A 19945-nucleotide genomic window follows, 5' to 3' on the forward strand; every position below is an offset into this window, starting at 1 on the left:
AGAAAGTCATCCTCGGTCCCGAGGGACTGCCTAAGATACATCTCTCACCAGCGTTCCAATGTCCAAACACAAGGGGACTTTTAGGAAAGAACATGACTTGAAACCATTTACAGTTTCTTTGCATTTTAGGCTTCGTTATGAAATGGGATAGTTGAGGTCAGACTTCTATCAGCTGTCAGGTTCTCCTGTAAATAGTTAATTTATTTTCAAATAACCCAACTGAATTAATTTTGATTCAGCAGAGATGAGTACTCACAGTATTGGAGGCTAAAAGAGAGATTGCACAGGAACACTTCAATTGCATCTCCTTGCAGCTGATTGCAAATCAGCTGTTGGCTGGATTATCCCGGCCATAATAAATTCTAGGAATGAGGTGTTAGGGGAAAACTGAACCAATAGTTCCATACTATGACAAATATTTATTGCAGATATACACTTTCAGTCTGATAGAACATTTATTATTCAATGAGTGACAAAACACAAGATCTTCTCATCACATACTGGTATTCTTCACTGCTGCCACTGTAACTCCTAATGGAAACTTGGTTAGGTACAATCAAGTGACAAGTTGCTTCATGCACAATTCAACACAAGATGTTGAAGGAGAGCACCAAAGCGACATTTATAAGTAAACATTAGATTTGAAAACCCAATCATTCTAGGTCGAAATAAGGGTTTTCTTACAAATATTGGTGTCTCAATTCCTATCCTTTACTTGTTAACATAAAGGAGTAGTTTCTCCCCTGCTCAAATTCAACCATAAATAAAGTAGCTCAAATAGTTATCACAATTTATATTAACCACTTTAATTTCCAATTAGGATGCCTGGAGTCTTAGCAAAACACATTCAGCTCACAGCAAGTGTATTCGTAAATCTGGCACCCAAAGTAATAAATAAACTAAACCCTTAAAATTCCTACCAAGATGACAATTTGGCTGTAATTTTTTAATGTAATGAGATGAAACAACAACTTCTCTCACAATAATGTTTTGTGCCTTTACTAGTTAAAATCAATGTCTGAAAAATGTCCTTCTAAAGAGGAGGCTGGACGCTGTGATTTATTTTGTTGGATTTGAAATGCTAAAAGGGACACAATGTCAATAGATTATTTTACCATACAGTTTACAAATATATTCACCAGAGAACTCTATAAAACTCAGGCACAAAATAATCTTGGATTTAATAACAGTTCTGATACAAGGGCCTTCATATCAAGGTAAAATATGGTAGAAACCATATATACATATATTCCAAGGCCACTAGCAGAAAGTTGTTTTATACATTAAATTTCCTACAATGGCCTTTTCTAACTGCACCAGCCCTGCAATAATTCACACCAGCCACCTTAAAAAAATGGTTACGTACGACTACATAGATGACAGTGTGCTCTTCACAGGATGTCTGGAGTGACTTTTTTGTTCCCTTAATAACACTATTAGTCCTTCAGCATCCATAAAGTTAGAGGTATTGCAATTGATTTGTCACTGATATTGTCTATATTCACCAAATGATGGAGTTTGTAGTTGAGTTGGGTCATCTGCAAACTGTGGACCTATAAGGGGAAAAATATACTTAAGTTTAAAAAATACTTTCATATATTCTCCTGCAATTGCACGACAATCTGATAACTGGTTTTAGTTCAATTCTCCCAAATTAATTCTTTACACTTTTAATATGTTCCAATGCCACTGAAAGTAGGTCACTTTCTTGCAGTTGTTTTTAACTTTAGAATTTTGAGAATTAGCGCATTACCAAACTTTATTGCACATGGTGCCTTATAGAGCTCCTGTCAGTCTTTCCAAATCACTTTTTACGTAGCAACCAGTTTTACATTTAAAAATTAACATACAATAATTGGGGTTGTTATTTTATTCTTCACTTTTTAATATAGTGGTTAATTTTCACATAATGAATCATCTAAATCTGGCCCACAAAGCTCTGTGTAATTCTTTTGATCTTTTATTTCTATTTTTGTTAGCATCTAATCTTTCCTGGCCTGGATCAATCAGGAATTGTTCATTTTTACTTGACTAGGGCAGTTTAAAGAACCATGGTGGAAATTTCTGACCAATAGTTTCTGCTTTGGGTGTAATTGGTGATCTGGGCTCAAATTGCACTTGTTTTCAGAAGTAGGGTTTTTTTTCCCTCAAGTTTCCGCTCAACTTCATTAACGTATTGATAAAAGCAAAATACTGCGGGTGCTAGAAATCTGAAATAAAAACAGAAAATGCTGGAAAAACACAGAGGCCTGACAACTCTGTTTCTCTCTCCACAGATGCTAACATTTTGAGTCTAAATGATCCTTCTTCAGAGCTAAAGAGAAGTAGAAATATGATGAAATGTGGAGGCTGGTGGGGTGAAAAGGGAGGACAAGGGGGACCCTATCATGATTCTGGGTATGGGGGAGGGAGTGTGAGGGCAAAGGCACGGGAGATGGGTCAGACACAATTGAGGGCCCTGTCAACCACTGAGTGGGAAACCTCGGTTAAAGAAGAAGGAAGACACGTCAGAAGTGCTCTTTCGGAAAGTGGCATCATCGGAACAGATGTGATGGAGGCGAAGGAACTGAAAGAATGGGATGGAGTCCTTACAGGAAGTAGGGTGTGAGGAGCTGTAGTCGAGGAAGCTATGGGAGTCGGTGGGCTTGTAATGAATATTGGTGGACAGTCTACCACCAGTGTTAAGGAACGCAAGCTCCAACAACTTATTGATACCAATGCCCATCCAGGTCCTCCTTCCCATCCCTCCGACCCAATCCCTTCTTCTAACCCCACTTCTTGCCATGTATTCACCACACACTCTGACCTTTCCCTCTCTGATTCTGAACATTCTGTACTCAGCAAAGGACTCAGTTTCATACCCTTACGCCTTCACCACAATGAATTTTGGGCTCGGTACGATGCTGAACTCCTCTTCCACCGTCTTCATCCCCATGCTCACTTCTTTGGGCAGGAGTCCTTCCCCCAGTTCAATGGATCCTTTCACCCACCTCCAGTATTCACCCTCCACATGGACCCCTCCCTCTGGCCTGCTCTTGATCTTTTCATTGAGAACTGTTGGCGTGACATCAGCTGTCTCAATTTCTCTGCTCCTCTCACCCACTCCAAACTTTCTCCTTCTGAACTTGCTGCACTCTGTTCTCTTAGGTCCAACCCTGACTTTGTTATCAAACCTGCCGACAAGGGTGGAGCTGTTGTTGTCTGGCGTACTGACCTCTATCTCGCAGAGGCTGAGCGCCAACTCTCAGACACTTCTTCCCTGGACCATGACACCACCACCAAACATCAAGCCATTGTTTCCAGGACCGTCACTGACCTCATCTCCTCTGGAGGTCTTCCCTCCACAGCTTCCAACCTCAGTCTCCCAAACCCGAATACCCGCTTCTACCTCCTTCCCAAAATCCACAAACAGGACTGTCCCGGTAGACCCATCATGTCAGCTTGTTCCTGCCCCACGGAACTCATTTCTTCCTATCTTGACTCCGTTCTCTATCCCCTTGTCCAGTCTCTTCCCACCTACATCCACGGTTCCTCTGATGTCCTACGTCATATCAACAAGTTCCAGTTTTCTGGCCCTAACCGCCTCCACTTCATCACAGATGTCCAATCCTTCTACACCTCCATCCCCCACCAGGATGGTCTGAGGGCTCTCCGCTTCTTCCCTGAACAGAAGCCAGAACAACCCCCATCCACCACCACCACTCTCCTCCGTCTGAACCTGTCCTCTCACTGAACAATTTCTCCTTAAATTTGTCTCATTTCCTCCAAATAAAAAGTGTAGTAATGGGTACCCAATTATGCCTGTCTCTTTGTGGGCTATGTGGAACATTCCAGTCCTACTCAGGCCCCCTCCCACAACTCTTTCTTCGATACATCAACAATTGTTTCGGTGCTGCTTCATGCTCTCATCTGGACCTGGAAAAATCTATCAATTTTGTTTCTAATTTTCACCCCTCTATCACCTTCACATGGCCCAATCCAACACTTCTCTTCACTTCCTTGACCTCTCTGTCTCCATTTCTGGTGATAGTCTGTCCAATATTCATTACAAACCCACCGACTCCCACAGCTACCTCGACTACAGCTCCTCATATCCTGTAGGGATTCCATCCCATTCTCTCAGTTCCTTCGCCTCCATCGCATCTGTTCCAATGATGCCACTTTCCAAAAGGGCGCTTCTGACATCTCTTCCTTATTCCTTAACCAAGGTGTCCCCCCCCCCACCAACAAACTGTGGTTGACCCGGCCCTCAACAGTGTCCAACCCATCTCCCGCACCTCTGCCCTCACACCTGCCCCTCCTCCCAGAACCATGATAGGACCCTCTTGTCTTCACTTTTCACCCCACCAGCCTCTGCATTCAAAGGATCATCCTCCACCTTTTCCACCAACCTCAGCATGAAGCCACCACCGAACACATCTTGCCTCAACCCCTGTCAGCATTCCTTGGGGTCCATTCCCTCAAGACACCCTGGTCCACTCCTCCATCATTCCCAACACCTCATCCCCTTTCCACAGCACCTTCCCATGCAATCATGGAAGGTGCAACACCTGCCCCTTTACCTCCTCACCATCCAAGGACCCAAAGACTCCTTACAGGTGAAGCAGCACTTCACTTGCACCTCCGTCAATTTGGTCTACTGCATTCGCTGCTTCCAATGTGGTCTCCTGCACACTGGGGAGACCAAACGCACGTTGGGTGATTGCTCTGCGGAACACCTTTGCTCAATCCGAAAGCATAACTCAGACATTCCTGTTGCTTGCCATTTCAACATATCATCCTGCTCTCATGCCCACATGTCTGTCCTTGCTCTGTTGCAATGTTCCATGTAAACCCAACGCAAACTGGAGGAAGAGCACTTCATTTTCCAATTAGGCACTTTACAGCCTTCCGGGCTTAACAGTGAGTTCAACAGCTTCAGACTGTGAACTCTCTCCTCTATCTTCACCCCCTTTTCAACACCCCTTTTTAGAATGTATTTTCATTCATTGGTTTATCCCCTTTTTCCAACCTTTTTCCCCAACCCCACCCCCAAAAGGGCCATTTGTTACTTGTTCCATGTTGTTCTTTCAGAGTGCTGACTCTTGTTCTGCTATTCACACATTCTGCTTTACCTTTATGCCACTATCAGCACCCTTCCCACTACCATTAATACTCACTTTGTCTTTTTGTCCATGACATCTTTGTCAATCTTTCCCTTAGCCCACATCTATCGCTGGCCTTCTATCGAGCTTCACCTGCTCCACCCACCTTAAACAGTATAAATTTCATCACATTTCTACTTCTCTTTAGCTCTGAAGAAGGATCATACAGACTCGAAATGTTAACTCTGTTCCTCTCTCCACAGATGCTATCAGACCTGCTGAGTTTTTCCAGCATTTCCTGTTTTTATTTCATTAACATAGTGTTGATTGGAAAAACTTCAATGAACCTGCACAACTGAATAGTGTTTTAGAACTTAGTTATTTTTAAAAATTGCTTTAAAAAATATTCCTTGATAAATTTAGGAGTAGTAATCTGGTGCAGTTTTATTTATACAGCTAGAAACGAGCTTAGCACAAAAATAGCGTTTTTAATCTGTGTCAAGATCACCACTTGTGAATAGCCCAAACTTTAGTGGAAACAGACTTAAAACTTCAGGACCAATTACTGGTAACATTGATGTACCACAGCCAGTTTCTCAGCATGTTAAAATTTATATTACAAGCTTTCAAAGCATGTCTATTAGTGTTCTTCCAACTAATAACAAACTTCAAAAGCCTCTTTGAAAGCCCGTAACTGATGCAGTTAGCAAAAATTCACAGTGGTGATTAATTTGATCTGGGGGTAGGACAGTTTTGTGGCGGGACTGGGGACTGGCTTCTAACATTAAGTACTTTGAGCTAATGTGACACATCATGGAAACCTGATTTGCATTGGACATTTTTGGTGCCCGAAATTCCTTGCTCTTTTGTGCTTGTTTGATGGATTTCAGGCAACTTGCGCTAAAAAAAAAGCACAGCCTAGCAAAAACTCCAGTTCCATGTGTTCGAGGGTTCTGGTGGTGGGGAAGAGCGCTTCTCAATTTTTGTTTATAGATCGTATGTGGTGCAATCTGTCGCACGTATTTCTGAACACCAGCTGTAAAAGTTTGGACATCCCTGACCTACAGCTGTTTAATTTTAGTTAATTCTTTTGTCAGTAGAAATATAACAGAAAAAGTGAAAATTTACAGAAGTCCAACCAAAGTGATTCCATTAAAAATACTAACTACATAATTATTTTTGTTTTCTAGATAGTATAAAACCTATTGAAAATTTCGGCTACAATTATTCTAACAAACCTATATAGAAAATGCCATATAATACAGGGTTATTAGATATAAACTAACATTAACTTATTTTTAAAAATGTACTCTTGTGCATTTGTGTACAAAAAGTTTGTTTCCAAGTTCTTTTATACTTCAGAAAGCAAACATCTGTTATTACATTTGCAATAATATTGAAATTTGTGTACAAAGAAACTTTTTCATCACCCCAATCTTAATGAAGTGATAACAAGGCATAACTCAAATGAGGAAGCTGCACAAATGTCAACCAGATCACCTGCAAGAGGAATGGAAAACTGCCTGAGGGAAGAACCTGGGTCCCCTTCTAGTGGGCTCACTAGGGTACTTATCTCTGGAAATTAACCATCCGTCCAGGCAAAACAAAATGCTGTTACACTTAAGCATACACATATGTATATTATATTAATAATACTTTTATATATTTGTTCTCGGGTAAATGTGCAATGCTGGCAATACTGTATCTGTATTCACAATTTACCTGTTGGGAATTGGGTTGAAGCAAATCGTGTCAACATTATTCCAGCTCCTTCAATCAAGGCTAGAAGTATACCTCCCATTGCAGCTGATCCCACCATTGCCATTGGACCATCTAAATGAAAGTGCCCACACAGTTAATGAATTATAATAAATGCTTTAGAACACAGTGAGAATATATCAAAGCAGATTATACTGATGTTTTAAAACGGATTTCCTTTCTTAAAGTGAAGGAAAAAAAACTGGCATTCTTGTTTTGGTAATTGAGGGAAATGCAGTGGATATGATGCACATGGACTTTAAGAGAACCTTTGATAAAGTACCACATAGAAATTATTGGAAAACGATTAAGGAGTATGAAGTTAGAACAGTAGTAAATTGGACGAAAAGCTGATTAGAAGGGAGGAATCAGAGTACAAGTCGAGTAGTTTCTCAATGGTTGGAAGTAGATACTCACGTCCTACAAAATTTTGTTCTAGGATTACTATTGTTCATTATATATATCAATGATTTGAATAAAGGGCTAGGGAACTAGTGTTCAAATTTGCAGATAATACTAAAATATAATACATACAAATGAATCCGAGGACCAAAGGAGGCTTCATGGGCAATAATGATCAAATGATTCAATGGACCAAAACATGGGAAATGGATTTCAATGTCAGCAAGTAAGAGGTAGTACATTTTGACTTTAAAAAAAACTTCAATTAAATTGGAGATTCATGGATGATGTGGCAAGAGGGGGATCTGGGGGTTCAGATTCTCAAAACATTTAAAGCCGCAAGTGGATAAAGCCATAATAGGCCAACGGAATATAGTTTTATGGCAAGAGCTATAGAATATAAAAATCAAGATTCAATGGTGAACCTATATAAAATCATAGATGACTTAAGTTGGAGTCCTATGTCCAGTTTTTGTATCCAAACCATTGGAAGGATGCCAAGGTAGTATAGGAGGATAAAACTTAGACCCACTGGGATGTTTCCTGTTATGAGGAAATATAATTACAAAGGAAGACACGTAAAATTAAGTCTAATGGAAAGAATAGAATGATTTTATAGAAGTGTTTAAAATGGTGAAGGAATAGAAGAGAGCAAACAGAAATATAATGTTTCCAGGGTTAAATGGGTCAACTACAAGGGATAGGGTTACAAGATTAAAAATTTAGGCCAAAGAACAAAAGAAATTTGTAAGGCTATAGAATGCATAATTTAAATTACTGATTGAGCCTTTGACCATGCCGGTTTTTGATAGGTAGGTGGATGAAGCAAAGTGGGATAAAGGCTAGTGGGAATGCAGCATTTTCATGTGATATTTCCAACATCACAGTATTTTGCTGCTGTAAAACAGATGGAACAAGATTAAAGAAGGGGCATAAGGAGACAGCATTTTTATTAGTTTCCTGTCGTTTGTCCCCGAGAAGAGTACATGAAATCAAGATTCCAGGGGAGTTAAAAATAAATGGATGTTGTTGTAATATCATCTTCAATAAATGCTTCCCATTATGACCATCTCCTAGAGCATTCGTATAAACTTATACATCTGACAAATTTAATTTTAAAGCAGTAAAATAGAAACTTTGGCTTCCACAGCTTTTAGGCATATTCAAACATTTTAAAATCTACATGTTTGTCTAAAGGGATCAAAACAATGGAAATCTATACTTCAGATGCCAACTCATACTATAAATAAGGTGCTACAAGACAAATTCAGAATCAAGGATCAGAATGTAATCCCTCCCAAACTGCATCTCACTAATGTGCAATTAAAAGCATTCTAAGAGAATTCTTTGTGCACTTTGGAATCATACGCGACTGTAACTGAAAGCCAAACTAGTATAACTGAAAATTCAGTGATGCTGGAAAGATGATTGGCAGCCAGATTATGGCATTGTTAAACCAGGAATCAATGACAATTTTTTTGGGGAGTGGGGAGGGGGGGATTGGAGGGTCCACTTGCAATATTAGGCAGATTTCAGAGTCAAATGCTATAATCCACTCAAAACCCATTCACAGTGGAGAACAGGAACATTTATTTACCAGTTTCCAATTTGGATAATAGAAAGGTAAGGGGTGGGTTTACAGCCTACATCCACATTACAATAGGAAGTGTGCACACACTTTTGGACTGCAATCAACAGGTTTCCAAAAGATAGTATTCATTAGATTGTGTTACCTTTGTATCTCCATGAACAATGTCTCTGGAAGATACATATTTTGAATGTGAAAAGTTGTCTGCAGATTCAATAGATCAATCACATTTCAAATTCTGGATTGTGTAAAATGTTCTTTTAAAACAAGGGTGACAGCTTCAAAAACTTCCTGCAGCATATAAGCAACAATATTTTTGGATGCTAGTATGTTTTGTCTTCTTGGATTTGTTATAGCTTTGAAATGTTTGTATAAAAACACAGCTAAGTAAAATGATCCTGGTTAACATAAAATAGGTTCACGATTTTTACTATAACCGTCATGATAGGGGTAAATGGTTTTGACAGAATGCAGCAATATGTGCAAAGAGTACTACAACAGCAATTTGCAAAATTCAAGTTGCCCTACTGACGTGTATCCCAAATTCAGGGCAGCAAAAAAAACAAGATTCAAAATTGCAGACTTCTGAGAAGTCAAGGTATTTATATTTAAAAGTCAGCTATTTAGCAAAATATGAAGGAACATCTGTGAATCTAAAGCCTCTTAAGATTTCTATTATTTTCTAGCACTATCATTACCTTGTTGCATGCCAAGTTGAGACATCACACTGATTCACTGTTACAAAAATTCAGACTTTCACTTACTTCGTGCAGCTAATATGGCTCCTGTTAAGGCTCCACTGGTTATAGAATTCCATGGATCTTCTTTCCCTCTGACCTTCACTAAGCCACAGTCAATCATTGAAAACAGCCCACCCCAAATAGCAAAGCTTCCTAAAACCATAAAATAATGAATGTGAGACTGTTAGATGTCTAAAATAAACTGGTCTAAATTATCATAAACATTTTGCAGCAGAAAGCTGAAAAATTCTTAAGTATGTTACTTAATCAAAATGTACAGTGAGTACTTATGCCCCTGAGTGCGGGAAGTTCCATCCCAATAGTGAAATAGAAGCATTATATTTTGAAAATTAATAATCACATGAAACCCTCGATATACTTCTGCCTGGTCTCAATGGAATAGGAGCTAGGAATTCATTACAATAATTTATAACACTAATTTATTTTAATAGTTTGGTTATATTGTTAAGCAGTGAAACTGCCTCAACAGAGGTCATTTTTTCTTTCAATCAGGTATTCGTTTTCCTCCTGAGTTTTTCATGACGCTTGGCAGGCAATAGTAGTACCTAAAAAGTAATATCTGAAATATTCCAATCAAATAATAGTAAATTATATAATTAAAGTTGTCTCGTCCAGGTCAGCTTAGAAAAGCAACAGTAGTTGCGTTAGTTGGTCATGATAAGGATTACCAGCAATAATAAATATAGTATTCCTATAGCACAGAATAATGACAGCTCTAGATGTTGGCAACAAAAACTTTGTAGAAGAATAGTCCTTCTAGGTGTTTCATTCAAAATTTGACTTTTATTGTTAAAAGAGGCAAACATACAGTGCAGGCAATAGATTGGCCACTTTGCAGAGCTCTGCAAAACATTTCACAAGCAATTAAATATTTTGGAAGTACAGTGAGTTGCCACAGAGGCAAATGCAGTTTCTAATTTTCGCACTGATGTAAGGAATGTTAAGGAAATAGGATGAATAAAATAGTCAATCCATTTTAGTGGCGTTGAGTGAGAAGAATGTTAGCTAGAACACTAGATGATCTCCCTACTTTTCTTCCAAGTTCTTCCTCTTTATGTCAACCTGAAAAGGTAGGTGATGCAATGATGCCTCTGTTTAACTTCTCACCCAAAAAGTGGCATCTCTGACAACACAGCACTCCCTCAGAAGGCGTCATCCTAGATTATGTGCCCAAAACCTAAAGTGGGCCCTAAACTCAACACAGGTGAAAGTATTGTGAATTAAGCACGCCAAAAAAGGATAGCTCTGTTGGTATAATTTATTAAGTGGTCTGTACTCCCAAAACATGGTAAAATAATTTAACAGAATGACTTTTAGAAAACCTTACAGAATCCATTTTTTAAAAACAAACTTTGCCACTACAGATAAAATGTCATCAGAAACTGCGCATTTGCTAGAAAGACTGTAAAATTAGGCCACCATTGTTTGACTTGTGGGATTTAGATGAGTTTGTTTCCCTGCGCTCAAAGTGTCTCAGTGCCCATCATGCTACTCCAATTAAGCAAGTGTGCTCTGCCTAGGATGTTTCATGTCTGAACAGCCTGGAAGTGTACCAGCAAAGAAAGCCTTCTTTACACTATGTTTATACAGTTCAGTATTCAGCTATAATTGAAACAGGTTTGCCATTTGCTCATCATGCATTGACTACTTCTGTCTTGTGAGAACCAACATGATTCAAATCAAACTTTTATAGTCATCTCATTAATTTTAGGAACAAAATGCAACTTATATTGTTGTATAAATATAACTAACATACCTCCTAATTGTGGAGCTCTGGTCTTAACTGCTGTCAGACTTCCACGAAGTCTGTGACTCATTCCCTGTTTTTAACCAACAAAAAGGTAAGTTAATAACAACTGAAAGCAGTGCAAAAGGCTTAAAGAAATGCAAGCAAATACGAAATGCAAAAGTACTTGTATTATTACAATACCTGTACTAATAATACAGGTACTTAAAAAAGACACTGTGTTATAACAATGCGACTCACCTAATACCAAAGTAAGTTAGAATAGATATATATGTGGGTCACTCTTCACTTATGTGCTTGTACGCATATTTGTGGAAGGCTTAAACCAAATTGAAGACTACAAGCGTAATTCACACAATCTGTAGGGAATCAATTGTTTCACAGCCGCCGACATTGGCACTGCATACCAAAAATACTATTCTCATTATTTCTATAAAAATAGTGGATTATGAAATTGATGTTTTGACATATAAAAGCAAAAACTTTTATATGTCAAAATATAAAATACACTGAAGATGAAATACACGCACAATAACAACTTCGATACATATAGCATTTTTAACACATAAAAAACACGTCCCAAGGTTTTTCAGAGGCACGAGAAAAACCAGATGTTGAACCAAGGAAGAATTGGTAGGTCTCAAAGGAGGAAAATTCAGTGGAAGGAGCGTAGGAAGGGAGTTCAAGAGGATGGGGCTTCAGCATCTGAAGATATTGTTGTCAATGCTGCAAAAGAGAAAGTTATGTCAGAATCAAAAAGGAACAACATGTTCAGGGATAGAGGGATAGATAGAGCCAGAGAGGATTACAGAAATAGGGAGAAATGCAACCATTGAGGGATTTATAACACAAAAATTCAAGAAGGAAAAAGAAAGAGAAACCAAGTACCTGCAGATCTGACATTTTATAAAAAACGAGTTATTAAAATCTATTAATTGAACAAATATCAGTTAATAAAACAGACAGTATGAATTTGTAAAGAGTAGGTTATGTCTGACTAGATTATTTTTTTTTGAAGAGCAATCACCTAGTGGATGGGGGATTTTTTTACGGATGTTGTTTAAATTACCTTCCAGAAGACAGTTGATAAGGTTCACATTATGACATGGATTGGCAATTGATTGGCAGTCAAGGGCAGATTAGGGATAACTGGAAAGGTCACCAATTGCCAGAATGCAACAACTGGTGCCTCAGCTTTTTACCTTGATGAGTTTCTGCAGTGCATCTTGTAGATCGTACACACTGCTGCCATTGTGCATCAGTGGTGGAGGGAGTGAATGTTTGCGATGGGGTGTCAATCAAGCAGCTGTTTTGTCCTGGATGACGTCAAGCTTCTTGAGTGTCGTTGGAGCTGCACTCATCCAGGCAAGTGGAGAATATTCTGTCACATTCCTGACTTGTACCTTGTAGATGATGGACAGGCTTTGAGGAGTCAGGAGGCGAGTTACTCACTGCATAATTCCTAGCCTCTGACCTACTCTTGTGGCCACAGTCTTTATATGCTAGTCCAGTTCAGTTTCTGGTCAGTTGTTACCCCCAGGATGTTGATAGTGGGGGATTCAGTGATGGTAATGCCATTGAATGTCAAGAGGTGATAGTTGGATTCTCTCTTGTTGGAGATGGTCATTACCTGGCACTTGTGTGGCACGAATGTCATTTGCCACTTGTCAAGCCGAAGCCTGGATATTGCCCAGGTCTAGCTGCATTTGAACATAGACTGCTTCAGTATCTGAGGAATCGCAAATGGTGCTGAACATTGTGCTATCATCAACATCCCCATTTCTGACCTTATGATGGAAGGAACACTGTCTTAAATGGCTAGAGCTGTGGAGGAGCAAAGAAATTTAGGACTCTATATACAAAAATCACTTTAAGGTAGAACAAGTAATGGAATATTGGTCTTTATCCCAAGGAAGCTGGTATTCAAAAGTGAGGAAGTGATGCTTTAGTTGTACAAGAGCTTTGATCAGAGTGCAGCTAAGTATGATGTTCAGATCTGGGCACTGAACCTCAGAAAAGGGAAGAAAGGTGTAATGCAAATTCAACAGAATTGTACAAAAGCTTAAAGGATTAGAATTGGGTCAAAATCCTGGAACTCCCTTCCGAACAGCACTGTGTGTACCTACACCATATGGACTACAGCAGTTCTAGGCAGCAGCTCACCACCACCTTCTCAAGGACAATTAGGGATGGTCTTTAAATGCTGACCTAACCAGTGATGCCCACATCCCATTAATGAAAAAAATGAGGAGAGTTTGCATAACTTTGGTCTGTATTACCTTAAATTTTAGAACATTAAGGAGTGATGTGAGGTTTTTAAAAAGAGAAAGGGAATTGATAGGATAAATACAGAGTAACAACAACAGCCCACATTTATGTAGCAACATTTACTAGTAAAAACATCCAAAGGTACCTTACAGGAGGGTTAGAAAAACAAACTTGACACAGTCACATAATGAGATTATAGGATAGATAACCAAAAGCTTGGTCAAGGAGGTAGGTTTTAAAGGCTGTCTCAAAGGACAAAGAAGTAGAGAGGTGGAGAGATTTCGAGGAAAAATTCCAGAGCTTAGGACAAGGCAACTAAAGGCACAGCCTTCATGGTGGAACAATTAAAATAGGAATTGGTAAGAAGTCTAAATTGGATATGCACAGAGATTTGAGGGCTGTAGGTAGTTACAGAAAGAGAGGGGCGAGGGCATAGAGAATTTCAAAACAATGATGAGAATTTTAAAACTGAGTCATTACTTAATGGAGAGACAATGTAGGTGAGCAAGCAAAGGGGTGGTAAGTGAACAGGACTTGGTGCAAGTGAGGATATGAGCAGCAGAGCTGAGCTCATTTATGAAGGGTGAAAGATAGGAGGCCAGGCAGGGGAGTATTGGAATAGTCTAGAGGTAACAAAGGCATGGATGAGGGTTTCAGCAGCAGATGAGCTGCAACACGCGTTGTGTTGGGTGATGTTACAGGGGTATGTGGTCATGGCGATGGAATGGATATGTGGTTGGAAGTTCATTTCTGGGCCAAACATGACAAGATTTTGAGCAATCTGGTTTAGCCTCAGACTGTCATCAGGGAGAAAGATTGGATCAGCAGCTAGGGAACAGAATTTGTAGTGGGAATTGAAGACAATGGCTTCAGTCTTCCCAATATTTAGTTGAAGGAAATTGCTGCACACCCAGTAGGCCAATTAGCCTAACAAATCAGAGAAAGAGAAGGGTTTGAGAGAGTTGATGATGGCGATGTAGAGCTGTCACCAGCATTCATATTGAATCCAATGTGTCTTTGGACAAAGGCACTGAGGTGCAGCATGCAAATGAGAAAAAGGAGTGGGGAGGAGGCAAGAATAGATCCTTGGGATAACAGTACAGGAATGGAAAGAGAAAACATTGCAAGTGGCTCTATTTAGGGATATTCAGATAGAATGTATAATCTTAAAATTAGAGTCAGGCCATTTTGGAGCAAAATAAGGGAACATTTGTCATGCCATGAGTAGTGGAAATCTGGAATACTCTCCCCAAAAAGGTTGTGGAACTAGAGTCAACTGAAATTTTTAAGACCGAGTTCGATAGTGTAGCGTAATGAAAACATGTTTTATATTCATTCATGATTCTTCAATCACTGGTTGGAAACCTAAACTGAACTTTTTAAAACAGAAACTGAAATGTGACTTGAGATCGCAATCAAGGATGGCTATACAATTTGCATTACTGTACCTTCCACATGATAACCCATTGATATGAAGACCCCATGTCTGCAAAGACCCAAAGACAATGGCTTCAGGGGAATAAGAGAACCACATATCCTGCCCCCATTAGCAAAGAGTCAAAACAAGCACCTGGGGTACTCAACTGGATTGAGGCGAACTAGGGTACTCAACTGGGTAGAGGCAAGCTAGTAAACCTAATCACTTGGACAAAAGCAAAATACTGCGGATGCTGGAAATCTGAAACAAAAACAAGAATAGCTGGAAAAACTCCGCAGGTCTGACAGCATCTGTGGAGAGGAAGACTAGAGTTAACGTTTCGAGTCCGTATTACTCTTCATCAGAACAGCAGGTTGGACAATGCGACCCTGGCTGAGAAAGGGAGTCCCAGACATGAACTAATCAAGTTACAATGAGAATACACTAGTCATAAACAGGTTTGAATCACTGGGAGAGAGTCATCTGACATGCCCATTCTGTGTTTAAGCATCTGCCTTCGCTGCAGTACAGGACAAGCAGCCAGGGCACTGAAGGACAATGACCTGAATAGGGACCCCTCCTTTCTCTTGCTCTCCAACATGTAAGTTTTCAAACTGTTTTCTGATTGTAACTAACCAGGTATTGCAAACAGAGACTTCAAAGGAACTCAACCCTACACTATCATCTCCAGAAGAACAGACAAATCATCCGTCTACATTTTTAAATTGTCTGAACGAGGAAAGCAACAGGACCACCTTATTCAGCCTGAAGCCAGCCAAGTCACCAACCTCCACTGACTCTAGCTTGCTTAATCTCTCTTTCCCTGCTCTTACCTTTTTGTGTGTGAATTTCCAACTGTGTGAGAGCGAAAGTCAAAGCGTATTTTATTATTTTTAACTTAGGTTAAGTACAATAAAAGCTCTCCTCTTTTCCTTGTTAAAACTCAAGAAAATCTGCCTGAGTGTATCTTTTACGATCATAGTGTGCAAACAGTTAAACACTCACTGAATTTGCAAGTGCATACTTTTCAAAACTTGTTGTGGTCAAACAAGGAGTGGGAAAAGAGGGGAACCACTCAAGTCTTCCTCACCTGATTATAACAATAGATTGTCAAATAAGGGGATTAGGCATATGGAACAACTGAGGTATAGCTCAGCTATCTTAACTGGATGACAGAACAGGTTCAAGGAACTATACTGCTTACTCCTGTTCTATGTGATAGGCAAGCTGGACTCAGCTTAGGGCATCAGCATTTTGGATGAGTTGAAAGTTATAGAAGGTGGATGGTGGAAGGTCAATATTGGAGTAAACACAGCTACTGGCAATGAAGCGATACTAGGGAAAGTGAAGAGAATTATAGAAACTGTTCCCTTCATCAGCTCAAGATACATTTCACATTGAAATTAACAACCTGACATTACAAGTCATCCAGCAGGAGCAAAACAAATGATGGCCATTGAATTATACGAAACAACTGAACATTTTTAAGTCACAAAAATCAACACATCTAAATTTTATCAGGGCTGTGAAATGACTTACCACTGGAGCATTTCTGAAGCCTTTAATAGACTGAAAAATTCCACCACCAATGGCGCCCATTGTAAAGGCACCACCACAATCATCAACTATCCTCCATGGACTAAAAGAAAAGAATGAAAACATTACTCAGATGCTGCACATTAGAAATTATAACTTGACCCATGTTAGCCATCCAACCAAGGAGGAAAGGCAAAAGCACAGATTGACATGGCTATTCACCATTACCTCCTAATGGCCAATTTCACGGCTGCTATAATTGTAGCCATGCAGAGTCATCCTCAGTTCAGTTTAGAATAACCACAATGGACTGTACTTTTTTAAAAAAGCTCTCCACAAAGTTTACTCATAATGTTACAGTAAACTATCAATGAAGTCAATCTTCTTGGAAACTTATTCCACAGGGAAAATGGCAAAACAATTACAAAGTCTGTTGTTCTTTATATCCTCAGTCCATTGAGCAGCTTGATATTTTTCATGCCATAGCTAACCCAACTTCATTTGCACTTCATGCCATGGCAAATCAAAAACTTTATAGGTATTATGACAAAAACAACTGCATTTTTACGTCAAAAGTTTCAGTAAATTTGCGCAATTACTAAAGTAGTTCTGGAAACTCTAAGGATTAGGGACGTCCACTTTAACAGGTTCCATGAATTTTGTATAATCAACAAGGCCCTGTGAAATCAAATCCACAAAAAATCTTTTAAACAAAAATCGGCAGCAGCTTCAATAGATGCCCCACCACCACCACCACCACCAGATCATTCAGACACATCTTTTGCAAAGGATAAAATCGCTTGTCTCAGAAACATCTCAAATATAAATTACTTCTGAAACGCACGGAGCAAATGGCATAGTAATTTTGCATACAGCAAAGTCCCACAAACATCAATATCTGGTTAATCTAATTTTGGTAGCACAGGTTGAAAGAGGAATATTGGTCAGGACACATTACTCTTCCATCAATATCACCATGCACTCTTAAAATATCCATCTGAATCAGTGGAATAAGCTAAAGGGACATCAGTTTAACATCATATACTAAGGAGAGCAACTCTTAAGGATGCAACACTCCCTCAGCTTGGCACTAGAGTGTCAACCAAGGGTACATGCTCAAATTTTGAAGTGGGTTCAAACCCACAACCTTCCAAAACGCTGACAATTCAAATTCAGAATTCTCTCCAGACCAAGGGCGACTTAGGGTGTGCAAAAAAAAAATCTGTTGTAGCCAGGCAAAGGTCATACATAGACTATCATAAAACCATACAATAGTTGACCAGGTTCAGCCGCAGCAATCAGTCCAACACCAGCACACCAAAATAATGGAACCTGAGCAGGCCTAAATTACCTGGGCAACACCTGCATTCCTACTGATCAACCCCTCCTCCCCATCCCCCAGCAGCAACAGCCCCCCTAGCACCATAGAAAAATCCGTCAAGGACCTTCCATCCTCAAGCAAAACAGGCTCCTCCACAGACCATCCACCCCCTTCCCACAGGGTCAGAACACTCTCCCCACTCCATCTTCCTCTAAAGGCCAGAAATAACCTTTAGATCATCACCAGGCCCAGGCCTAGGCCCAGGCCCAGACCCCACTGGAAGCCCCAAGGCCGAGGACTCGCGCCCCTACAGCTTCATCGCCCCAGCCCCCCTTACAGGCCCTGGCTGTACCACCCGGAAGGTCACAAGCACGGGCGCTAAGCCCGGGGTCTACAATGGAAGCTTCTGGATCCCCTGCTCCCACCAGCTCCTCGCCTTTCTAGGCACCCCCCCCAGTCCCTAACTGTAAACCTGAGCCTTGACCTGGACTCTTTCCAACCCCCACCCCCGAGACCAGCTTACCAGGGCTCGCGTGCGTATTCCTCCATCTTCTTCTATGACGTGTCTCCCTCTCCACCGGGGAGCATGCGCCGCGTCATTGGTCATTAGGGCGCATGTGCAGGAGTGTAGCGATACAACCTGAAAGTGCGTTTTGTTTCGAGTCCACTGGGCATTTGCAAGTTCTCTCATTTAATTTTTCTCAGTCAAAGCAAGATTTTGAAAAACAAAAGATGACAATTATATGCTTCAGAAATAAGTTAAAAGTCAAAGGATTCTTAGGAGCAGGAAAATACTCAGAGGTTTGAAGCAGCCCTTTCTTTCCCTATTGGTCCAATGAGCCAACGTTTCCCTCTGTCCCTATATAAATGCTGTCCCTTAATGGGTTATCTACAGGTTAGCTCTCATAAGTATACAGCCAACAACCAGCTCTCTTCGATCTTTTAATTCTTTGTTAGTGCCAGGCTCCCAACTCCCAGGCTGACAGCAAATAATAGATGAACAGAACTTCCTACAGAAACATGGATGCTGCCTTCTTCCGTTCTCGCTAAAACCCTTACAAGCCAGATCTAAATTTGATCTATAGTTCTAAATCGCTAAGGCTAAGTCTGATGAGAGTAAAATCTTTTTGACTCAGAGCTGCAACTCAGGATCTGCATCCAGTTCACCATCAAGTCTGTCTATTTAAATTAAAACAAGAACTTGCATTTACATAGCACATTTAATGATGAAAAGTGTCTAAAGAGGCTTCATAGACGTGTGATCAAGACTGATCGCGACACTGTGCTAAAGGAGGAGATGTTAGGAGGGGTAATTAAAAGCTTTGACAAAGTGGGCTCTAAGGAAGATCTTAAAGGAAGGAGGTGGTGAGTGAGAGGAGTTTAAAGGAATTCCAGTGCTAATAGCCTAGACGGCTGAACATGTCGGCAATAGTGGGGCAAAAGATTTTCCGGAGGAAGCCAACATTGGAGCAAGCAAAATTTTGGTGGGCTGGAGAAGGCTATACGGAGAAGCAGACAATGAAGTGATTTGAAGACAATAATGAAAATGTTAAATTTGAGGCATTGGAGAACCTGCAGCCAACGTAGGTCAGCGCACAGGGATTATGGGTGAAAATGACCTGGTGTGAGATGGTATACGGGCTGCAGAGTTTTGGATGAGCTAAAGTTTATGGAGAGTGAACGATGGGGGCCAGCTCAGAGGGCATTGTAATAGTTGATTCTAAAGGTATCAAAGGAATGGGTGAGAGGTTTCAGCAGTATATCAGCTGAAGCAGGGTGGAGATGGACAATGTTACAGTGGAGAAATAATGATGGTCACTGTGATGAAGAGGATATGGATTAGGAGCTGAGCTCTTGGTGAAATAGGGTACCTGATGTTGCAGTCAGGTTCAGCTTAGGCAGTGGCTGGACAACAAGATGAAATCGGTGGTAAGAATACAAGTTTTATGGGTTCAGTCAGAAGATGATGGCCGAGTGTCCCGATGTTTAACTGGAAGAGATTGTGGATGTCGGACAAGCAGCCTGACAACACAGAGGTAATGGAAATGTCAAGAAGGTAGTGG

The 19945-nt window shown here is 40.2% G+C and overlaps 1 protein-coding gene across 1 annotated transcript; it reads right to left on the minus strand.

Annotated features, from left to right (window-relative positions):
- Nucleotides 1-436: 436 nt before the first annotated feature.
- On the minus strand, nucleotides 437-18530 carry timm17a (translocase of inner mitochondrial membrane 17 homolog A (yeast)). Its single transcript, XM_041196338.1, has 6 exons — nucleotides 18406-18530; nucleotides 16565-16664; nucleotides 11350-11413; nucleotides 9597-9725; nucleotides 6807-6917; nucleotides 437-1553 (listed from the first exon to the last, which is right to left on the minus strand). The coding sequence occupies exons 1-6, from the start codon at nucleotides 18429-18431 to the stop codon at nucleotides 1483-1485; spliced, it is 501 nt and encodes a 166-aa protein (XP_041052272.1). The 5' UTR covers nucleotides 18432-18530; the 3' UTR covers nucleotides 437-1482.
- Between the last annotated feature and the right edge of the window lie 1415 nt (nucleotides 18531-19945).

Source organism: Carcharodon carcharias, chromosome 9 (assembly GCF_017639515.1).
Source record: "Carcharodon carcharias isolate sCarCar2 chromosome 9, sCarCar2.pri, whole genome shotgun sequence".
NCBI lineage: Eukaryota > Metazoa > Chordata > Chondrichthyes > Lamniformes > Lamnidae > Carcharodon > Carcharodon carcharias.